At 38.1% G+C, this 21,372-nt stretch overlaps 1 protein-coding gene across 1 annotated transcript; it reads right to left on the minus strand.

The window, feature by feature from the left end:
* LOC129256092 (peroxisomal sarcosine oxidase-like) lies at positions 1-16,988 on the minus strand. Its single transcript, XM_064097719.1, has 5 exons — positions 16,718-16,988; positions 16,020-16,157; positions 8,530-8,697; positions 5,409-5,484; positions 1-3,450 (listed from the first exon to the last, which is right to left on the minus strand). Exons 1-5 carry the CDS (start codon positions 16,847-16,849, stop codon positions 3,311-3,313), a joined length of 654 nt encoding a protein of 217 aa, XP_063953789.1. The 5' UTR covers positions 16,850-16,988; the 3' UTR covers positions 1-3,310.
* Positions 16,989-21,372: the final 4,384 nt, after the last annotated feature.

A 21,372-nucleotide genomic window follows, 5' to 3' on the forward strand; every position in this document is an offset into this window, starting at 1 on the left:
TTAAAATTCAAAATTCTTGTTGAATGCCTTAAAAATTTGAAGAAAAATAAATCTCCACTTGGACCATCTTAGTCCACGTCCTGGACGATTTTTATTGATTGGGCAAACCAAACCCTACCGGATCGACAGTACCGATACCTCGCGCGCACACATAACCAACACACACGCCCTCCACTGATTCACTTAACCCAGTGATTCGCCTAACCCACTGATTCACTTTCCCCGAAGGGGGTGTGTGTATGCGTGTTCTGGGGATGTAGTGTGTTATGCGTTTGGTTGTCGTATCGTACCAAATAACAACAGTCCAGGAGGTGGACTAGGACCATCTCTGCAACAATACCTTTAGAGGACACTGGCTTTATCAATAATCATATAGCTACACAGGGCTTAATCTATATCCAAGAAAAATTGAATGTTTCATTATAACTTGTCTATATCTACATCGTTGTAAATCAACTACTAGTAGATGGAAACTAGATCCTTTAAGCAGGATAACAAACATTTATTAATTTCAATATCATATATTTTCATGAGTTGTTTTTGTACATGAAGATCAAATGCTTTAGCAGGTAGAGTTAGAAAATATGATTGTTAAAAATTACTTTATTTTAATTCTATAACAAAAATTTGCATAATGAAATAATACTTTAAAAAAGATACTAAAGAATAACATGTAAAGAGCAGAAAACAGAATGGCATCTACAATTACAAAATGTAAAATCCCTTGGGAAATGTTGCTTTGATAATATACAGTTGAATATTACAATTACACATGTATTGCATAAAACAATTGATATTCATACAAACTTTTTAGAATTATTAAAAAATAATAAGTTTCATTGGTTACTCTTTCCTCCTATGAAAACTCATTAAGGGCAAATAAAACTGAGCCTCGAGTAATAAGGTTTCATGTCTAATAATCAAAACAAACATAACGGTATATCAATTTAAACAGGTGGTCAATATAACAAACATCCTCATATTGGCAATGCTACAAATAGAAAGTAAAATAAATGTTTGAAAACTGAGTGATTATATGAAAAATAAGTCTATGAGGGCAAAAGAAATGTTATATATAAACTGTAACATACATGTACATGATCTTTCAATTTCGACAACTAAAATTGAAGTGAGTTAGAAAAGATATTTCAAAAGCATTTCTAACACACATATGCTGAATATTTTTTTTCTCCAAATATTAGAACAAACATTTTAAAGACTTTTAAAGAAATTCTTCAAATTTTTGCATCCAACCACCTACAATTTTCTAGCAAGCTTTGATTACCCCAAACCTATTAAAAGTATTTGAAACTTGAGAATGAAAGTCCAAAACTGATTTTCTATCATCAATTTTAGATATTCCAATGAAAGGAAGTCTTTGAAGTATCATGATTTACCTAAATATGTACCGTCTGATGTTCCATTATAAGTTGAATAAACATAATTTTTCTTAAATTATGATTATAACAGAGGGGTTGCCCCCCATGTGTTCTAAAGATATTTACACAAGTGTCTGCACAACTCAACATTCCAACCAAAATTCAAATAATTGTCTATTAAAGTCAAATCAATTTTCAAACAAACACACAAAATGGAAAACATGAATTGTTCATATTTAGGAAGTGTAAGTCAGATTCCTGTGGTTCCAAGATATTTGACTTGTGCAGATCCTACTATACATGTATATCATAAATAACAGCATACTGCATAACTGCACAAAACAGCACAAATTTATGAGAATTAATTGCATTGCTGTATTTGTCTAAAACTTTCCAAAGGCAGTGTTTATACAATTGGTACATAAAAAAAACTTGTCATCATGATTTTTATCAATGCAACCACCATTGCCAATATCATTAACAACATCATTTTCATAAGTCATCATTCATCATTCATCATCATCACCATCATCATCATCATAATTAAAATCAGAATGGATGTCATTTACCATCACCAGTGGAGAAATGAATTATATAACATTGCCAGTTGCCACAGTAGCTACTTAAAATAATTTTTTTGAGGGGCAGATCATGGCATACTGGGGAACATTCCTTAATAGTCATGAGCAAGTGAGCAAAAAATTGACCTTATAAAATGAAACTCTAATTTTGTGAGAGATTTTAACATAATATCCAGAAAATAATTTTCATAGTACAAAAGACCCCCCCCCTCATATATGCTACATCCTCTTCAATCTTATTCCATTCTTTCCAATTGCACATGGTCTATAATGTTTGATACCATAACAAACTTAAAACGATGCATAATTCATCAATTCTAATTATTCACATACAGGTAGCAAAGAATTACATGTTTTCAATAAATGATATGGTGTAACTTGTTTAGTTGCCACCATTTCTTTTGAAAAATTGCACGAAGGCAATAACAGCAAATTCATGAAGATTTATTTATCAATTTACAGTACTGTACACATTGAAAATACACTTGATATGTATTTTTATACTTCTAACTTGCATGTTCAACATCCCCAAAGGGATCACTTCTGTCTGTTGCCATTACAGCATATGAAACCAACAGTGAAACCATGAAAATAGGTTTGTAAATGAGTAAAAATGTATGAAAACATCTGTATATCTATTAGTTTATACTACAACTAAGCCTCAAAATATCTCATTAACTAATCAATGCATATACTCTACACATCATTTCAGATTAGAAAAGTACATTAGAATGACAAAGTTAAGTTGAACCAAAGATACTACAAGGGGAAGATGCTCCTGGGAAGGGCGCCCAACAGCGTTGAGTAAGTAAACCTTCGCATATCGGCACGCGACTTTGTATAAAACATATGGAGAAAATGAGAGGGGACTTTGGAGAGGGCTCAAGGGTGGTGCATTGGTATTTTTCCATGTTTTATTACCAAGAAACTTCTAAAATACATTCATCTCAAATTTAAGGGGGAAAAAATTGATTTTTTTTTTTAATGTAAAAATCGTCTATTCCTTCAACTCTTCACCATTTCTCTCATATGTTTTGTACACAACCATCTCACGATCTGCAAAGGTAAAAAAAGGTTGTTATGTAACGCTGTGGGGCACTCTTCCCGATCATTTCATTACACGGTCTATGTACTGTCCGATCTTCCCTTGTAGTATCTTTGGTTGAACAAACATATAACTTCAATATTACATGATATTTCAAGTTTTCTTTATCAGAGATATTAACAGCTTCAGTTCTGTACGAGCAGACAAATCAATAACTGTTTGATATGACATGTTTCACATTGAACATGTCATAATATAATTCATTACAGAGACAAGATACTTGTGTTCTTGTTTAGAAGATGAAGTTATAACTTTGCTTTGTTGGTCAGACATGAGTTTTTGAATCTCTTGAAGCTTAATGCTGTGATGTTGATATGAGATTCCTTACCCATAGCCATTCTACATAAGATCTTACCAATGGAAGGTGCCAGCTTAAATCCATGGCCTGTTTGATAGAAGACAAGAATAAAAAAAGGTAGACCATTACTTGTCCATGCAAAGAAATCATCAGAATAGAACTATATTACATACACTGACGAAGCATCATATTTTTATCTTTAATAAAATTTGCCCAATTTTCAGCCATTGAACTATCTATATTCTTGATATAATACCAATTCTTGAGAATAAGGAACTATCAAACTGTAATCAACCACCACCTATACCGTTATTGAATCTAACTTATAGTGCCCCAGCTCATGTTTAAGTAGAGAGAGCTCTTTCCTCTGCATACTGTGTATCGTGTGTAGTATAATCCAAATTTTTGTTATCAAGAACAATCACATTGCAAATGGGCATGATTGTTTGGCAATCAAGCGACAAATGATGAACATTGCTGGTAATCATTAAATTAATAGGTTTGAATATTGAGGATTTGGAGATCAATTTGAAATGCTAGTTTATTATCAATGGAATGCAATGATTAAAAGTGAATACTCTGCACCACTTCTTGAAGGGTATATTTTTTTAATGGTAAATTCTTGTAATGGCTGTTTCATGTCCCATGTTATATTTCTTAGATATAACTTAGATATGACGATAAAATACTATTATCATTTACCCTAAATGACATATGACCTTGATAATGTGACTTAAGACTTTGCAAGATGATCAGTGATACTTGATTACCCCTATGACCACAATTCATGAACTATATCCATAAAATCTCTTACAAATTCCAGTAGCTAAGAAATCATGCGGGAATTGGGCCTTTGCTCATGCAGGGCCTAACCTGTGGAATTCTCTTTCACAGAGTTTGAAAACCCAGACTTCAGCGACCACCTTCAAGGGCAAACTGAAAACATACCTGTTTAAGAGTGCTTTTTGATAGACATTGACTTATTGTTCAGACATGTATTAAATATAAATAGCTTTTGTTGTTGTTCTGCTCTGAAGCGCCTTGAGCACCTAATCAAGATGGAAAGTGTGCTATACAAAATCTCATGTATTACTATTAATCTTATGTATTAATTCAACCATTACCCCCAATATGGCCACTTTATTGACCTAAAATGACCTTTGACCTACTAGTCATGCGACCTGAAACTCATACAAGATGTTCACTGATACTTGATTACTCTGATGTCTTAGTTTTATGAACTAGAACTATATACTTTTAAACTTTTGACATTTCCAAAAAATAAACCACGGTTAAGGTTCTGTTCTGATTTCCCCAACATAGATCATTGACACTAAATGACCTTTGACCTTGGTTGTTACCTGAAACGCACACATGATGTTCAGTGATACTTGATTACTCTTATTTCCAAGTTTCATGAAATAGATACATAAACTTTCAAAGTAATGATGGCAATTCAACAAATAACCCCAACATGGCCAAAGTTCAATGACCCAAAATGAGCTTTGACCTTGGTCATGTGACGTGAAACTCACGCAGGTTGTTTAGTAATACTTGATTACCCTTCTGTACAAGTTTCATGAACTAGGTCCACATATCTTCTAAGTTATGATGACATTTAAAAAACTATTTCCATGTGAATTCCCCTAATATCAGGTTAAGATTTCAATGTTGACGACGCTGCCATAAAAAAAGCGGTGCCTGTAGTCTCGCCATGCTATGCAGGCAAGACAAAAATACCAATCCATATGTTTGAGATTAAAAGGTCTGTAGGAAGTAAGTTTAAGTGAAAATCTAAGTCAATGTTTGGAAATAATATCAAGCAAAAATTACTTATTCAATTTCTCTCCTAGTCAGAAAATATGTATTTCTAACCTGCTTACCACTCATTATTATCATTATAATTTCTGTTTTGTTGTAGGATTTTAAAAAATAAAGCTTCTGTATTTTATCTTGACTTTGCTTTTCTCTCATACATTGAATCTTGTTTGACAAATAGTTAAAAAAAAACTTCTGGTAAAAAAGATATTATCAAAGATAATTACCTGAGCATCCACAACATACCATAATGTTATGATATAGTGGATGTCTGTCCATTATCAGCTCACTATCTGGAGTCTCCTGATAGAAAAAAAACAGAGACCAATATTATCAGGTTGCTATGCAGAATTATATTGCCACAATTATGTTTAATTAAGAATAATTATTATTTCATAATTACAAGACACGCACAATCCTGCTGACACATGGACACCAAATAACCTTTGGGCTAATTCAACATAATCATTCACCATTACTACCATTATAGCAAACAGATAAAATCAAAAGAATTAAAACAATCTGAATTTTAGAAGATCTATTTCTGTTAACAAAACATTTATAGTACAAATCCTTCATCAATATGATCTTCAAATTGTTTTAATGATTATAAAATCAATTCAAATCCAGGTTCAGGAATGGTACAAGGGGGGGGGGGGGAGCAGCGCAAATTGATTGTTTATACACCATCTCGGTTATTATAAATTCATTTCCTGAAAGTGACCTTACATTAACCTTAACTAACCTGGGGTGGCTTTTTTCTTAATTTGCACGCAATATTATTTACTGCACCTTTTGCTGACTTTGTTCAGAAATTACGCAACATTATGTAAGTGCATGTCAGAAAGCTCAAATAGCCCAAACAGCTCAAAAAGGTGATTTCATTAACAGTGTTTTTTCAGCTAAATTTCATAAATGAGTGATTATTTTTACTTTCATTGACAGCAGTCATTTAATTTGATTCTACTCATGGCTGAAATAAAGTCACTGACAAATTTTGTTGAAAAGAAGATAAAAAAGAAGATAAAAAAAAAGAAATCAACAAGTAATAAATTGATTTTGGTACCTGATTCTTTTTCATTTACAATTGTTAGGAATACTATAAAGAATATTTTCACCAACAATTAGCCTTACATGACCTTTACTAAACTAGAACTATCACTGAAGGGATTAATACCCCCCTGTACGCCATTACCATGGCAAGTTTCCAACGCATGTAAAAAAAATATGTCTTGCCTAGTATGACCCAAAGAATGCCTGAGCTAAATATGAGAATTGGTTAAAACAGATAAAGTAGTTCAACCCACTGGATTTTTGTTAAATTTTTTTAAATATAGTTTGTTGTTACCATGGCAACCAAATTTCCAACACATGGAAATATGTCATGTAAATCTTTACCTCAAGACCAATGTGTGAGCCAAATTTCAAAAGAATTGGGTGAAAACTGATGAAGAAGTACAAACAGAGGCGTCGTTCCGGGGGGGGGGGGGGGGGGCGATTGCCCCACCAAAGGAAATATTGGGGGGGGGGGCAAGCGTATTGTTTTTCCCCCAATAATTCTGGATGTGCAAAAATAAAATAAGTAGTAATGTTACACAAAAATCGGCAAGCGAGATTGAGATACACAACTCGTTCTTTATTAAACTCGTGCTCAAAATGTCAGCTTTTCAGATTGGAATATAAAAAATTATCAGCTCGCGCTTCACACTCGGATTATTTCTTTGGTAAAAACCCATATTTTTCATGATTAAAGAGGTGAATAGAATGTCCCGTTTTCAGTTCGAAACCTCAACAGAACCCGCACTTTGATTTGTAATAATCTTTTGTTGGATATATATCTTGTTCTTTATTAAAAACGTCATTAAACTGTCATTTTTTCCAGATCGAAATATCAAAATTTTCAGCTCGTGCTCGCATCTATTGTTCTTTTAGAGACCCATCTTAATCATTGGTACCAAAAATGCTTAGAATATCAAGCTTTCAGGTCAGAATATAAAGAAAATTTCAGCTCTCTTTCGGCACTCGCATTATCTGTGTAGTGATATATGTATCCTCCTCATGAGTTACTACAAACAGTCCTAAATAGGTACCTTTTTTCTGTTTTCAGGTCGGTATACTAAAAAATTTCAGCTCCGGCTTCGCTCGCATTAATTTGTTGGTGAGATGTGTGTCTGTTTCTCATGAGTCATACATATATATATATTAATTTAGGCCTATGTGTGTGTGTGGGTGAGTTTGTTTTGTGTGATTGAGCGCCTTTTGAACGTTGATTCATGATTTTGCTCCCCCCCCCAATCTGAAAAATGGATCAATGTCCCTGAGTACAAACCGCAAGATTTGTACCTAATTTGGGGTATACAATATCGTTACCATGGCAACTCAATTTTCGACACACACACAAAATATATATCTGGAACATCTTTACCTCAAAACCAATGAGTGAGCCAAATTACATGGGATTTCATTGAAAACTGATAAAGAAGTATGAAGCGTAAGATTTGTACTTAATTTGGGGTGTATAATATGTTGTTACCATGGCAACTTGATTTACAAAGAAAGGCATAATAGTGGTGGTAATAACTGGTGCATAAGAGTGGGGAAAAAAGGAAAAGAATGGGGAACAACTGATAATGTGCAAAAGACATATAAGTATATATGATAAAGCATTAAACAAAGTAAGAGTAAATATGTATCTATAAGTGATATGTATATAAATATATCCAAAAAAGAAATGTATATGAAAAAATATAAATAAACATATGGTGTAACTGATATTGTAATCCGCTAGGTGTGACGGGAAAAAAACACATTATGTATGTCTTTCACATCTTCACCTCAAGACCATTAAATGTGCCAAATTTCATGAGAATTGGTTAGAAACTGAGGAAGTAGTTACCTTATTTTTGCCATAATATCCTGTTACCATGGCAACATAATTTTCCCCAACACCAATATGTGTGCCAAGTTTCATGAGAATTGGTTAAAAACTGACGAAGAAGTTCGATGCCCAAGATTTGCAACGGACCGCCCGCCCGTACACTGATTCCTATATACCCTGCCATACAGTAATTAATTAGAGCAAAAGTATGATTTAATGAACAAATTAGCATAATTCATAAAAAATATACAAATTTAGTTCAATTTACCTACAGTGTATGCAATCGCATAGATTCTGTCATTCTCTACTCTTTGTGCAAATTTTTGTTGCAATAGCACGATCTTAAGTCGAGATCTGGGGGGGGGGGGAAGGCAAGGAATTAACGCTTGCAATATAGCCCAGGTAAGTGAGGGTTACCTAATAATTGGAATACATATCACAAGAATAATAAATTGACTATATATCCATACCGTGTACATGCAGGTTTCGATAACAGTTGGCTCACTCAACAATAGGGGGAAGTGTTTTGCAATAAACCTTTTCAGAAGTTCAATATCACTTTTCCGTCCAACTGCTTCATTGTGTACAGTATCTCTGTAATCTGGGTCAACTACATCAGCACCACCATGATATGGAAGCTGTACAAATGATACAATAGATAACAGTTAAGAGCCAGAAGAACTTATCTCTGCAAGTAAAAAAAGAGAGATGCCTTTTTAGGTTTCTATAAGTGAAGAGTACACATTAAACACTGCTGTCAAGTCTCCAAAGGGGGAAAATAACTAATCTCTGAAGTCTCCAGAATAATATCTTGGTTTCGTCTATATTGGAATGTGCATAAATGTGAAAAATCTTAATGAGTTTTCCATTAAAGGGGAATTCAGCCTTGGCCATAAAATGTTGTGTTGGGAAGGAGAAAAATAAATTAAACAGAATAGTGAAAGTTTGAAAGAAATCGTACAAGCAATAAGAAAGTTATAGCTGCTTTAAAATTGAGGTCACTAATACTATGTAGATTTCAAATTGGCAACTAGGTAAGTAAATTATGACAAGGGGCAAGGACAACTTTCCCATAGGCCATGTATTGTTATCAGGGATTTGTGGTTTTCTCCTAAGTACCCATTCCCCTGGTGCAGTAATCTAAATATAACCCAGGAAGTATATTGTTTTATGTCCTCATGAAAGAAAAATATAATTTGCAATAAAACTTTTGGGAAAAATGACATTTTAGCCATAAAATGTATTGGAGTACATGGAAGAGTAGTCCTTGCCTTACATCACTATGACATCCCATATGCGGCCAATTTTAAGTCTCCATGGGTATAGTGATTACCAATATTTACAACTTTAAAAAATTCATAACTTTCTTGTTGTTTGTCCAATATTGTTCAAACTTTCACCTATAAACTTGTCTGATTTTTCTTTTCCTTATACAAACAAGTTTTTATTTGGGTTGGATTCCCCTTTAAGACTGTTAGTGTTAATAATAACCAGCGACAATAAAGAGGAATCGGAAGCAACTTTGTAGTTGTGATCAATACTTTATTTAACCGTAATCAAGTCAAGAGTCGGACGAACGTGTAGCCGCATAACTGACGCAGATGGCGCTATACCAAGATACAAATCAACTGGCGTAATCACTTTTTCCTTATGTAAATGAAAAGAATTTTGTAAAGATCCAAAGCGAAAAGCTTTGTAAAAGTATTGTCATATTATAAAGGTGTAAACTCGCAAACAACTGCAAAGCAAATGCGCAAACATTAACGCGAAGACATACCCACTAATGGGACTTCAAACAAAACCCAAAATAATAACCAAAAAAATTAAATGCGCAGCATAATTTATCACAAGCGCAAAAATGCGCAGCAATTGGTAAAAGGCGAACTAGCTGGAGTAAGAAGAGGTATTCGTTTGGTAAGGTGTGGATCCTGAAAGCAATAAACTATCAAATTAGAATCAAAACATTTAAATCGAGCTGGCTTGTTGTTTTTGTCTGTTTGTTCGCCGAAAAAAAACTAGACGCATTAAGGAACCCATTAGCACACATAGATACACTCATAAAGGTAAAGCGTACGAAAATGCATTAAAAAAACAAAAGATATACATGAAAAAACAGTGTCCATCAGCGAGAGTCCATCAGTAAAGGGCAAGCTGGACAAGGCACAGGCAATGGGGGGGGGGGGGCATAAATGCAGGCCAAAGTCGATCACAAACGTAGTCGCTAAAATACGAAGGGGGGACACGACGGCGTAAGGGATACCGCCGGCCATTATTGGGGGCAGTGACGTCAAAAGGCCCTGGGGGATCTGTGAAAGTGAAAGGGAAGGACTAACATCAGGGTGAGAAAGTTCGTGAGGAATATCAGGGGGGTCAGGAGGGGGGCAAGGGACACCCGGCACATCAGTAACGTCAGAGGCATTAGGCAAGCATTGTGAGTCATCCGCTGGAGTGGGACTGGTTAACTCCTCATCACGGTGGTCGTCGTCGTCATCAGAAACCCTCGGTCGAGAAGGATGCGAGGTAGGAATCCCTGGGGGGACCTTCAAGCAATCCGAGCGCCGGACACGGTATGACGTAGAACGTAGTTGGCTCTCAACAAACTTGCGAGTGTTGCACCAATCGTTGTCGACACTGCAGACAAGGTAGCGAGGTCTGGCCTGGGTCTTAGTCCGGTCCGCGCGCAGGTAGACAAGGTCACCAACGTGAACAAGAGACTCTCCCATCGAAGATAGGCGTTTGGGTGCCTTCGATTCCATACTGGGGCCATGGTTGGAGAGCCGTTTCTCATGTTGATTGGTAATAACGTCCATGTCACGCAACGGAATCTGTTCACTTGTGAATTGGTCACGCTGGGTCCAAAGCTCACGAGCAGAAAGACCAACGCCACGGATACGGCTGTTAAGACGTGCGGTAGCCAGAGCAAGCGCAAGTGGAGTAACAGGACCACCACGGGGATCAACACGAAGCAGCTCATCTTCCAGCTCACGGACAGCCTTCTCAGCGACAGGATTCTTGTTGATGTTCTTGGCACGGCCAATCTCCAAAGTGATGCCCTGACTGCGCAAAGTGATGCCCTGACTGCGCAAAGACTCATCGTGTTGGAGAGCAGAAAATCCTGGCGCAGGGTCAGTGCGGACGACAGATGGAGGGCCATCAAGTGGCCTGAGAGGTGCGCATAGCTGAAGGAGGGCTGTGCGGAGAGTCTCCTTGCGTTCATCTGGAATCAAAGCGCTTACAGTATAAGAAGTGACACTCTCCCTGAGGATGAAAACGAGTTGGCGGGAACGCTTGATGACATCCGCAGCAAAAGACACCCCAATGACACATGGAGGGTCACCTGTAGACTGGGGAGTAGCAACACGAGGAACATTCTGGAGGGAAAGACAGCTGTGACAACCGACAGTCACCTGTTGAATTGCTGCATCAAGATCCAGGGCATAGAAATACCGTGAGACAACCTGCTTGAGTTGGTGTGATGTGGGGTGACCATGTTGAAGATGTAGGGCAGTGAGAATCCCCTGTAGCACATTGCGAGGAATGACGATACACTCCTGCTGTGGCAAGAATGCATGATCCCGGCGGACGACCAGTAAGCCATCACGGGCGATGGTGGCAACCTGGAGATATCGCTTCACATCACGGATACCTGTCAACTTCTTCGATGGGCGAGTACCCTGAGTAAGGTGGGCATGGGCACGGCGGAGGGCCGGACAATCAGACTGAATCTTACCCCACGCGTGACGAGATGTGAAAGGGAGGCGTATCTTCCCTGAGAGGATGTCAGCAACAGACGTAAGATGGACAACAGAGTCTTCCATCCGTGAAATGAAAGTACAGATCTGGCATCGAACATCATGGCATGGGGGAGCATTCCTACTCGCGAAGTCAGATGGGACATTAGCGGAGCCCGCCAGGTGACGTAAGGAAACCTGGTATCTGCTAATGGTTGCCAAAAAGGTAGAAACCCGTGGACTGGCAGAAAACTCACCACGACACAATTTCTCATAAGCCTGAACACAAGGTTTGCTGTCAGTAAGAATGCAGACAGGGTGGTGAGACTGGATGATGTACGGGCTGAAATGCTTGGTGGCAGCAGCAATGGACAGTGCTTCTACTTCACAAGGTAACCATGTGATTTGACGACCACGGAGCTTCGCGCTGAAGAAACCTGCGACGAAAGGCGTCCGGTCTCTTGTGACGTACATGGTAGCACCGAGACCATGGTTCTTCACGGATCCATCAGTGACAATCCATAGCTGATCAGATGGCCGGGGTAGAGTAACCGTACGAGTAGACTTGATGCCGGACTGGGCTTTGTTGAAGGCATCATGAAGCTCATCTGTCCAGCAGATGCGGTCTTGAGATTTCATACCTGCAATCGATTCATCCAGGGGGCCCAGATAGGATGCGCAATTCGGGAGAACGCGAGCAAGCATCTTATAGGCTCCAATGAAAGACCGCATTCCCTTCACGGTTGAAGGGCATGAGCACGTTGACAAAGTTGTTATCCTATGAGGACTTGCTTTGAGGTTCCCTTCAGACCAAACACACCCTAAAATAGTGGTGGTTTTTGGACAGACGGTAGTCTTAGATGGAGAAAGGTGAAGACCATTGGAGGCTAGTGCATGTAACACCCTGGACCAGTTATGCAAAAGGGCCTGCCAGGTGTCAGCACCACAGTACAAGTCGTCTGCAAGTTTGACAACAACACCTTCAAACAATAGATCTCCCAGCACTCGACACATCAACTCCTCCAATGCCGTCTCTGATCCCGGCATACCCATAGCACAACGGGTGTAAACTCTAATGCCGCGGAAAGGGGTAGCAACACCACAATACTTCATCGAATCACGAGAGAGAGGTATTTGATAAAAGGCACTTGCAAGGTCAGATGCAATAATGTACTTCCACTGACCTATCTTTCTCAGAGTGGAATCAACATCAGGCAAAACTGAGGGCTGTGGCTTAGAGTAGCGCCCAACATCAGCAAAGGCTGTGACAAGACGAGAGCCGCCATTTGGCTTCTTCACAAGAAACGACGGGTTGACATATTCAACCGTAACACCAATATCCTCAGGGCGTGCAAAGACGCCAAGTTTCTCAAGGTCATCAAACTTTCCCTGCAATTCAACAAGCTTCTCCTGGGAATACAAGGGAAGGCGACCCTTGCGTTGTGGGGGCTGCACAGGACCCATGTTCACAACGGCCTTGAATGGACCAGATGCACCATTGTAACCCTTGAATGAAGGGCTAAACACACAATCATGTTCTGCATGAAGAGACTGAAAATCTCCCCTTGCCTTTGGGGGGAGGATATTATCAGGATCCACAATAACAGACTGAGAAGGCTGTGATAAGGTCGGCCCTCCCTGCACCACAGAGGGAAGGGCAGTCTGACTAGGAGGAATTTGCGCAACCTGACTGCCATCTGAGACAACCACTGGACAAACCTGACAAAGATGTTCATTGCGACGGATAACACAAGGACCGCGAGAGAGATTTGGGATGCGGATCCTACCAGCAACACTCGAGACAACACCTGGAGCCGGAAAGAATTCTGTGATCATTGGTGTAGTAGGGGAATCCGAGCGAGGCTCCAAGACAAGTGTCTCATCAGCAGAAAACTCAGGAGGTAGGGAAAACTCAAGGAATTCACCTGGCCAAATGGTGGTAGTTTGAGAAGGGGCACGAAGGACAAATGCGCGACGCACTGCATGACCAGCCTTAGGCTTACTACAGGAACCGTAACTAAACACAGTACCATCAGCCAAGGAAATCTCCCTCCTTGCTGGCCTGATGGCCACATCATTCCTTTCCATAAATGGAGTACCAGCCAAAACGTCAACATCAAGGTTCTCAATGACCAATCCTTCAAAGTGGAACTCATGACTGCCACGACAAACGGTGAAACGAGTTTCACCACAAACCTGCAGCGGAGAGGACCCATCAGCCTGATGAGCTGACTGGGTGGTGGAGGACACGTTACAACCTAATACTCGGGCCGTAGAAGCACGCATCATGTTCCCAGTAGCACCGCTGTCGAGGGTGATACGAACAGCATGATGATTATAAAATGCATCGAAATAAGGAGACTGGCGAACTTGGACACGCAGTGTGGAAGAGGTACCTCCACGGCCAGGGTCTGGTGACAAACAAGCCTCGTCACATGACTCCTGGGGGTCAACATCAAAGTCGAAATCATCAGAACCTCCATCATCAAAAATCTTGGCAACCTGCCTGGCCTTTGCCATGTACTGCCGATCGGAGTCTGGAAGGTAGGGACAGACACTCAAAAAATGGTCACTAGGACGGCCAGCCTGAACGCACAGTGGACAAGATTTGGAAGACCTAGGACGGAACTTCGCTGGGGTTCGAGACTGAGTACGCCGGGGAGCAGTCTGACTACGACCGCGAGGCGGAAAAGCCGCTGTACGCATTGCCCTGGAACATTCAACTGACTCCAAAAGACTAGTAAGGGCCTGAGAAATTTCAGGTTTGAGGGATGCAAGTGTGCGTGAACGGAGTTCTGTGCCGTACCTCTGCTTCACCACCTGGGGAAGGTCAGGGTGCAAAAGGCGAAGCCACTGCAGAACAATGAAATTCTCAATTGTAGGCGAAAGTTCTTCATCATCCAGGATGGGATCACCGTGATGGGTAATACCACCACCAGCCGTCAACAAATTGTCCTTGACAAAGGCAAGTAATCTCTGATATAAATCTTCTGGTCGCTCATCAGATTCCAGCTTTATCTCGCAAAAATCCAAAAAATGGGCACCTGTTGCCTGGAAGCCATAGTGAAGTCTAATAGTGGCCCAAATGTCATTCAAAGAAGTGGAATTGCGAACAATAGAATTTCTAGCGATGACGGGACAAAAATTAGCAATCTGACCGAGCATAAGATCAAGTAGGTTCGCTTTCTCAAGTTTCTGTTGAGCAGTTTTGCGCAACTCTGAAGGAACAGAGGGATTGTCATCAATGAAACCCCTTGTGGGGTTAGCTTTTGTTTTCTTACCCCATGTTACCGACTCAGAAAGGAAGAAAGCAAAGTTAGGATCAAGATTCAAGGTGTACAAAAGATTCTGTCTCCATCCTTCAAAGGATGTAATTGATTCGACTTTACCCAAGCACCATTGCTTTGGTACTTTAGGCATACTGCACGCCATTGTAAGGCTGTGGGACCGACTCTAATTTCGGCTACATCTAACCAACTACTCGTTCACGGTAAACTTACTTTTACGGTGCAACCGGCTGTTTTCCTTCTCAGCAAAGTCCTTCAAATGTGGAATAAGAAAAAATTCAGGCGTGAGTGAATCCCATAAGCGGCCACCACGACAATATAGAGGAATCGGAAGCAACTTTGTAGTTGTGATCTATACTTTATTTAACGGTAATCAAGTCAAGAGTCGGACGAACGTGTAGCCGCATAACTGACGCAGATGGCGCTATACCAAGATACAAATCAACTGGCGCAGGATTCCAAATCAAATTATCTAAATCACTCATTATGGCAATCCTTGAGGTCAGATAGGAATGACCTGAGCTTCATATGCCAAGTTATACAGCAAGATATCTACATGTATGAAATTTCCATTTCATCCAAAGTTTTCAGTTAGTGTTGATTATTTCTGTTAACTCATGAGAAATCATCCCACTTTAGTTCTCTCTGAAAGGTGGGTATTAAAATGCCATCTTTCATCTTTCATTTCATTTGAGAATGATACAACTTGAATCTAATTTCTTTGTTAGTACATTAAGCAATGAGCACCAACATTGTACTGACTCCTCATAAAAGATGAAACTAAATACTGAATGAAGAAAGACATCAATTCATTCTACAATGGACATTTAAATATAATTAATGAAAGTTTCCATGACATCTGTGAGATAGTATCACAATAATCAAAATACAGACTATGCAAATATCAATATTGTTAGAGAAATAAAAAGAAAAATCAGTCACCTTTGTTAAGCCTGGATATTCTAATTCTTGTAGTGCATATACATGTTTATCATTCTGTAGCTGAAAAATGAGATTGGGTACTTTGCTCATCACTCCTGTTTCCTTCTCCTGCCAATAAGGTACATTGATACGGGTTACCTACAGAGAAGACAAAAAATAGTATTACATTCTCCATGTGCTTGGTAACCAGCCATACTAGCAATGTGACCTTTGACCTCCAAATAGAACTAAATTGATGGAAGAGCAACTCCGATTGATAAAAAAAAAAATTAAAAAGATTGGTTAAAATATCAAGCCCACAAGAAACTTTAGATTATGTTAACAAGTAGATCTTATCAATGGAATTGTTAAATTCTAATATAGGACCCATTACTTGCAAGTAAACATATTAAGACGATCACAAATTTCAATAGAAAGATTTCAACCCCTAGAATAACATCTAACTCCATCAAGGGAACAAAACAAAAAAGAAAATACCAAATTTAACCAATGAAACGCCGCCCAAATCTGAGAGCTGGAAACGCAATTTCACTCACAGAGAAAGGGCCCATGTATATTTACCCAGGGAAGCCACTTCAGTTCTGAAAACTGCTCTCCCAGCGGGCCCTGCTATTATTATTACCCCGGCTTTAGCTGGGCTGGCTAGGCGCTCAAAGCATTCAAGGAATTTCTTCCTACCGGGTACCAATTCACCTCACCTGGGTTGAGTGCAGCACAGTGTGGATAAATTTCTTGCTGAAGGAAATTACGCCATGGCTGGTATTCAAACCCACGACCCTCTGTTTCAAAGTCAGAAGACTAATCCACTGGGCCACAACGCTCCCGTTCATGTGAAGTCACGCGGTGACATTGTGTTTCTGAGTTGTGTCACGGTGAAACCTACGTACTCTCCCAAAAGAAGACCTTATATTTTGCCCTGGAAGCATGGTTATTTTGAAGATTTTTACTTTATTCAGAAGTAGAATAGGCCTATGGAAGAAATATTATGCAATGGATATTTCTTTGAATATCATCACAAACATTATTAACGATTAGATGATGGAATAAAATGGAAAACAAGATTAGAAATGTTTACACAAAAGTACATATGGTGTATGAGGGATTTAGGAAGAAGGGCTATAGTGTCTAGTGAAATGATGACTGTGATTATATAGTTCTTTTTATCGTGCGTGACTGCCTAAAATATCATGTAAGACAAGCTTTATACTCTGAAATTTTGAAAATAACCCTCATAAGCCGATTAGCTCGGGTTTTAACCAGGTTTCCCTGTCTGTTGGTTCTAAGCTGATGACATTTTTCATTTTTGTGAATCAACATTCTTCTGCAAGTGATGCGGCTAATACCAGACTGGGATGAGCATTGTAGAATCACTAGCGAATAGTGATAGCTTGCTTTGCACAAACTCCGCTGAATACATGTGAATATTTCTACTTATAGTGAACTATGAGAGTGATTTTAACTTACCCCAGGCTGACCTGCATGTAATTTTTATACCAATAAATGATTAAGATGTGGATCATCATGTCAAGGGCCCAAACAGGACAAGGGATAGGAAAATTATGGGAGACCAAACCCCCAACTTTCTCTAATCTTCCACGTCAACAATGCGCCTGTGTGCATAATTATGGAGCTTGCACACAGCCACGTGTGCTACTGTGAAGAAAAAATTACAACAACCAGATCTAGAGTAAACACGGGCAATCTCTCCAGTCAGCAAATGAGAAAAAAGAAATATGTGGTAAAAACATCAAGTAACCCATCGTAAGCACATGTATCTCATTAACCTAAGTCAGCAAATGTTATTCATAGTGTGAACTACATACATGATATGAACAATCGTACATAGGGTTTCAGGGTAAATAACTTTCAACTTTTAAAAAAACACATTACAAAGTTTCTCCATAGCTCTTGCATTGTTTTCTGTGCACAGTGGGGTGCACAGCCGGTGACCAAAGGCATGATGTGACGTCACACGAATTGGCCCATTTTCGATGCAGAGTTTTCACGCTCATTGAAGAGGCTATTTGCGGGCATTTCAATTGAGAATATCAAGAAGCCAGAAGATTGTTGTGATTTAATATGTCGATGAGCAGGATATAAAAGATGTAGGCTTTGCTAAAATACCAAATTTATTGATATTTATTTCCTTCTTATATCAACTTGAAATGAAAAACAAAATACAAAAACAAGTGGAACGCCTCTGGCAGTCTCGCCTGCATTACGCAATTCGATATAGCAGCAGTGCTGCCTTTGAGAACAGCTAATGAATAATATTTCACCGAAGAAAACACTAATATGATAATAAAATACTATGTCCATTGACCCAAAATGACCTTTGACCATGATCATGTGGCCTAAGACATGCGCAAAACAATCAATCATACTTAATTACCCTTACGTCGATGTTTCATGAGCTAGATAAATAAACTTTGAATTATGATGTCAATTCAACACTCCCAACACGGTCAGAGTTCACTGACCTTTAAATTACCTTTGATCTTGGCAATGTTCCTGAAATTCCCAAAGGGTATTCAGGGATACATTGCTGCTCTTATGTCCAAGTTTCATGAACTATATCCATAAACTTTTAAAGTTATGATGACAATTACACAAATACCCCTAACATTACCAAAGTTTATTGACCCTAAATGACCTTTGACCTTGGTCGTGTAACCTGAAACTCGCACCGGATGTTCAAGGATACTTGATTGCTCTATGGTTTCATGAACTAGATCTATAAAAGTTATGACAATTCCTCAAATACCCCCAAAATGGCCAAAGTTTGTTGACCCTAGGTGACCTTTGACCTTATTCATGTGACCTAAAACTCAGGCAGGATCTTCAGTGATACACTATTACCCTTAATATGCCTAAGTTTTATGAACTAGGTCCATATACATTCTAAGTTATGATGACATTTTAAAAACTTAACCTTGGTTAAGATTTCGATTCCCCCAACATGGTCTAAGTTCATTGACCCTAAATGACCTTTGACCTTGGTCATGGGACCTGAAACTCAGGCAGATTGTTCAGTAATACTTGATTACCCTTATGTCCAAGTTTAATGAACTAGGTCCATATATTTTTTAAGTTATGATGACATTTCAAAAACTTAACCTTGGTTCTGAGTTCAATGTTGCCGTCGTCGGAAAAAGCGACGCCTATAGTCTCGCTCTGCTAGGCAGTCGAGACAAAAAACCACCCATTTGTGCAGGTAAATTTCTAGATCATACATGAATCAACTGGATTTAAATAGATACCAATTAGGTATGCAACAAGACCTTACATCACACATTTTTTTAGGTTAAAAATAATAGGATGTACGAACAACCAAAAGCTAACTTGGTATGAATTTTACCAAACTGAATGTGAATAAATCATGGTAAGACTAGAGTAGGAAAAAAAGATATCTCTTCTTTCAGGTCATGATTAGTTATGTAATATAATAATGAAATGGACTTGAATTCCTGAGACATTTGAGACTTCAATCAATTGCCTTCATTAGATTCAAATCAACCTTATCTAAAGCCTTAGGCCTGTATTCTGAACTCGGGTTTAAAGGACAAGTCCACCCCAACAAAAACTTGATTTGAATAAAAAGAGAAAAATCCAACAAGCATAACGCTGAAAATTTCATCAAAATCGGATGTAAAATAAGAAAGTTATGACATTTTAAAGTTTCGCTTCATTTCACAAAACAGTTATATGCACATCTCGGTCGGTATGCAAATGAGGGAACTCATGACATCACTCACTCACTATTTCTTTTGTATTTTATTATATGAAATATGAAATATTTTGATTTTCTCGTCATTGTCATGTGAAATGAAGTTTCATTCCTCCTTGAACACGTGGAATTCCATTATTTTAACATTTTGTGGTTCAAGCAAGGAGGTCCTAGTTGTCAAATTCGTAAAAATTGAAATATTGTATAATTCAAACAATAAAAAACAAAAGAAATAGTGAGTGAGTGACATCATCGACTCTCTCATTTGGATGTAACTGACTCGTTCATATAACTATTTTGTGAAAAATAAGCGAAACTTTGAAAAGTCATAACTTTCTTATTTTACATCCGATTTTGATGAAATTTTCAGCATTGTGCTTTTCTGATTTTTCTCTATTGATTCAAATCAACATTTTTCTGAGGTGGACTTGACCTTTAAATTAAACCCTGGTTTAAAGTTGTGGTTTAACTATGGAGAAATATCCCTAACAGAGCGTGCAGGTAATTTTATAAGCTACCCTCTGAGTGAAAAATACAGACATATGTTATGTCATGCTTCAGTGAGCACTGCCAGAAGGCAAAATTGCCACTTATTAAAACTCACAAGGCCAATATAATATCATGACTTTGATTCTAAAATATATGAAAGAATTCCATATTCTCATCATGACAAATATATTAAAAAGGCTTGTAAAACGATACAACTCTTTTTTGCTAAATTTCAATGTTGAATAAACACAAGCCGAAATTTTCCATAATTGGAATTTTATCACATTTCTAACAATAAAAATGATTGTGTAGCTGCCTTTCTTAAACTACACGTGGAAATTCTTAATTGCTTAGTTCGAACACGCTAATTGAAGACTCAAACAACGGCTTTACAGTTACTTGTCTGTTTATTCCTTCTTCAACTTCTTCCGTAATAATGACGACACATAAATCAACAACTTGACATCAAATACGGCCTTGTAATGAAGTTTCTAGGTCGACATAACCAACGACCAGCGAAGAAACCTTTAACCAGCATCAACTGTCAACAACCTGCACGTCAACAATTGCATGAGCGTTTGAGCGATTGAGCGGTAATTGAGCGGTTCGCTGAATAAACAAATAAACATATAAACACAGTGTTAATATTCATTTGCCAACAGTAACATAATTCAAACATGACTGAATAACTTGTAAATAACTTCTTATATACCCACAGGGAATAAGTCTCAATGATACTAATGCAATATACAACGGTCAAGGATATTAACGTGATTAAAGGAAACCTGAATAATTGATCATATTATTTGAGTTGAATAATTGTTGTTTGGTAAACAATAATAAATTGGTAATCAATAACTGTAATCAATATCAGATTAAATCTGAATATGTGCAATATAAACTCATTATCTTGTTGGCCTAATAATTGTAATTATAGTTAATAAACATCTTCATCCCTTTAATGCCCTTATTATCTTAAAGCAAATAATACTGAAATTAATATAGGCAAACAGAAAATATATAACAGACACTTACTAATAACTGGTTAAATAATAATAAACCATGATGAATCATAATATATGTGATTCCTAAACTAAACCAAACAGTACTTAGATATGTTTATAATAACATAATATA

This window comes from Lytechinus pictus, chromosome 3, assembly GCF_037042905.1.
Source record: "Lytechinus pictus isolate F3 Inbred chromosome 3, Lp3.0, whole genome shotgun sequence".
NCBI lineage: Eukaryota > Metazoa > Echinodermata > Echinoidea > Temnopleuroida > Toxopneustidae > Lytechinus > Lytechinus pictus.

What these genes read in the sequence shown, in the direction of transcription:
- LOC129256092 (XM_064097719.1), bottom strand. Translation starts at nt 16,849, where the DNA reads ATGAACGGGAGCGTTGTGGCCCAGTGGATTAGTCTTCTGACTTTGAAA. An exon ending in AATATCCAGGCTTAACAAAG is followed by an intron (nt 8,698 to 16,019) that starts GTGACTGATTTT and finishes TCATTTGTACAG; the next exon opens with CTTCCATATCATGGTGGTGC. An exon ending in GGTATGTTGTGGATGCTCAG is followed by an intron (nt 3,451 to 5,408) that starts GTAATTATCTTT and finishes TCTATCAAACAG; the next exon opens with GCCATGGATTTAAGCTGGCA.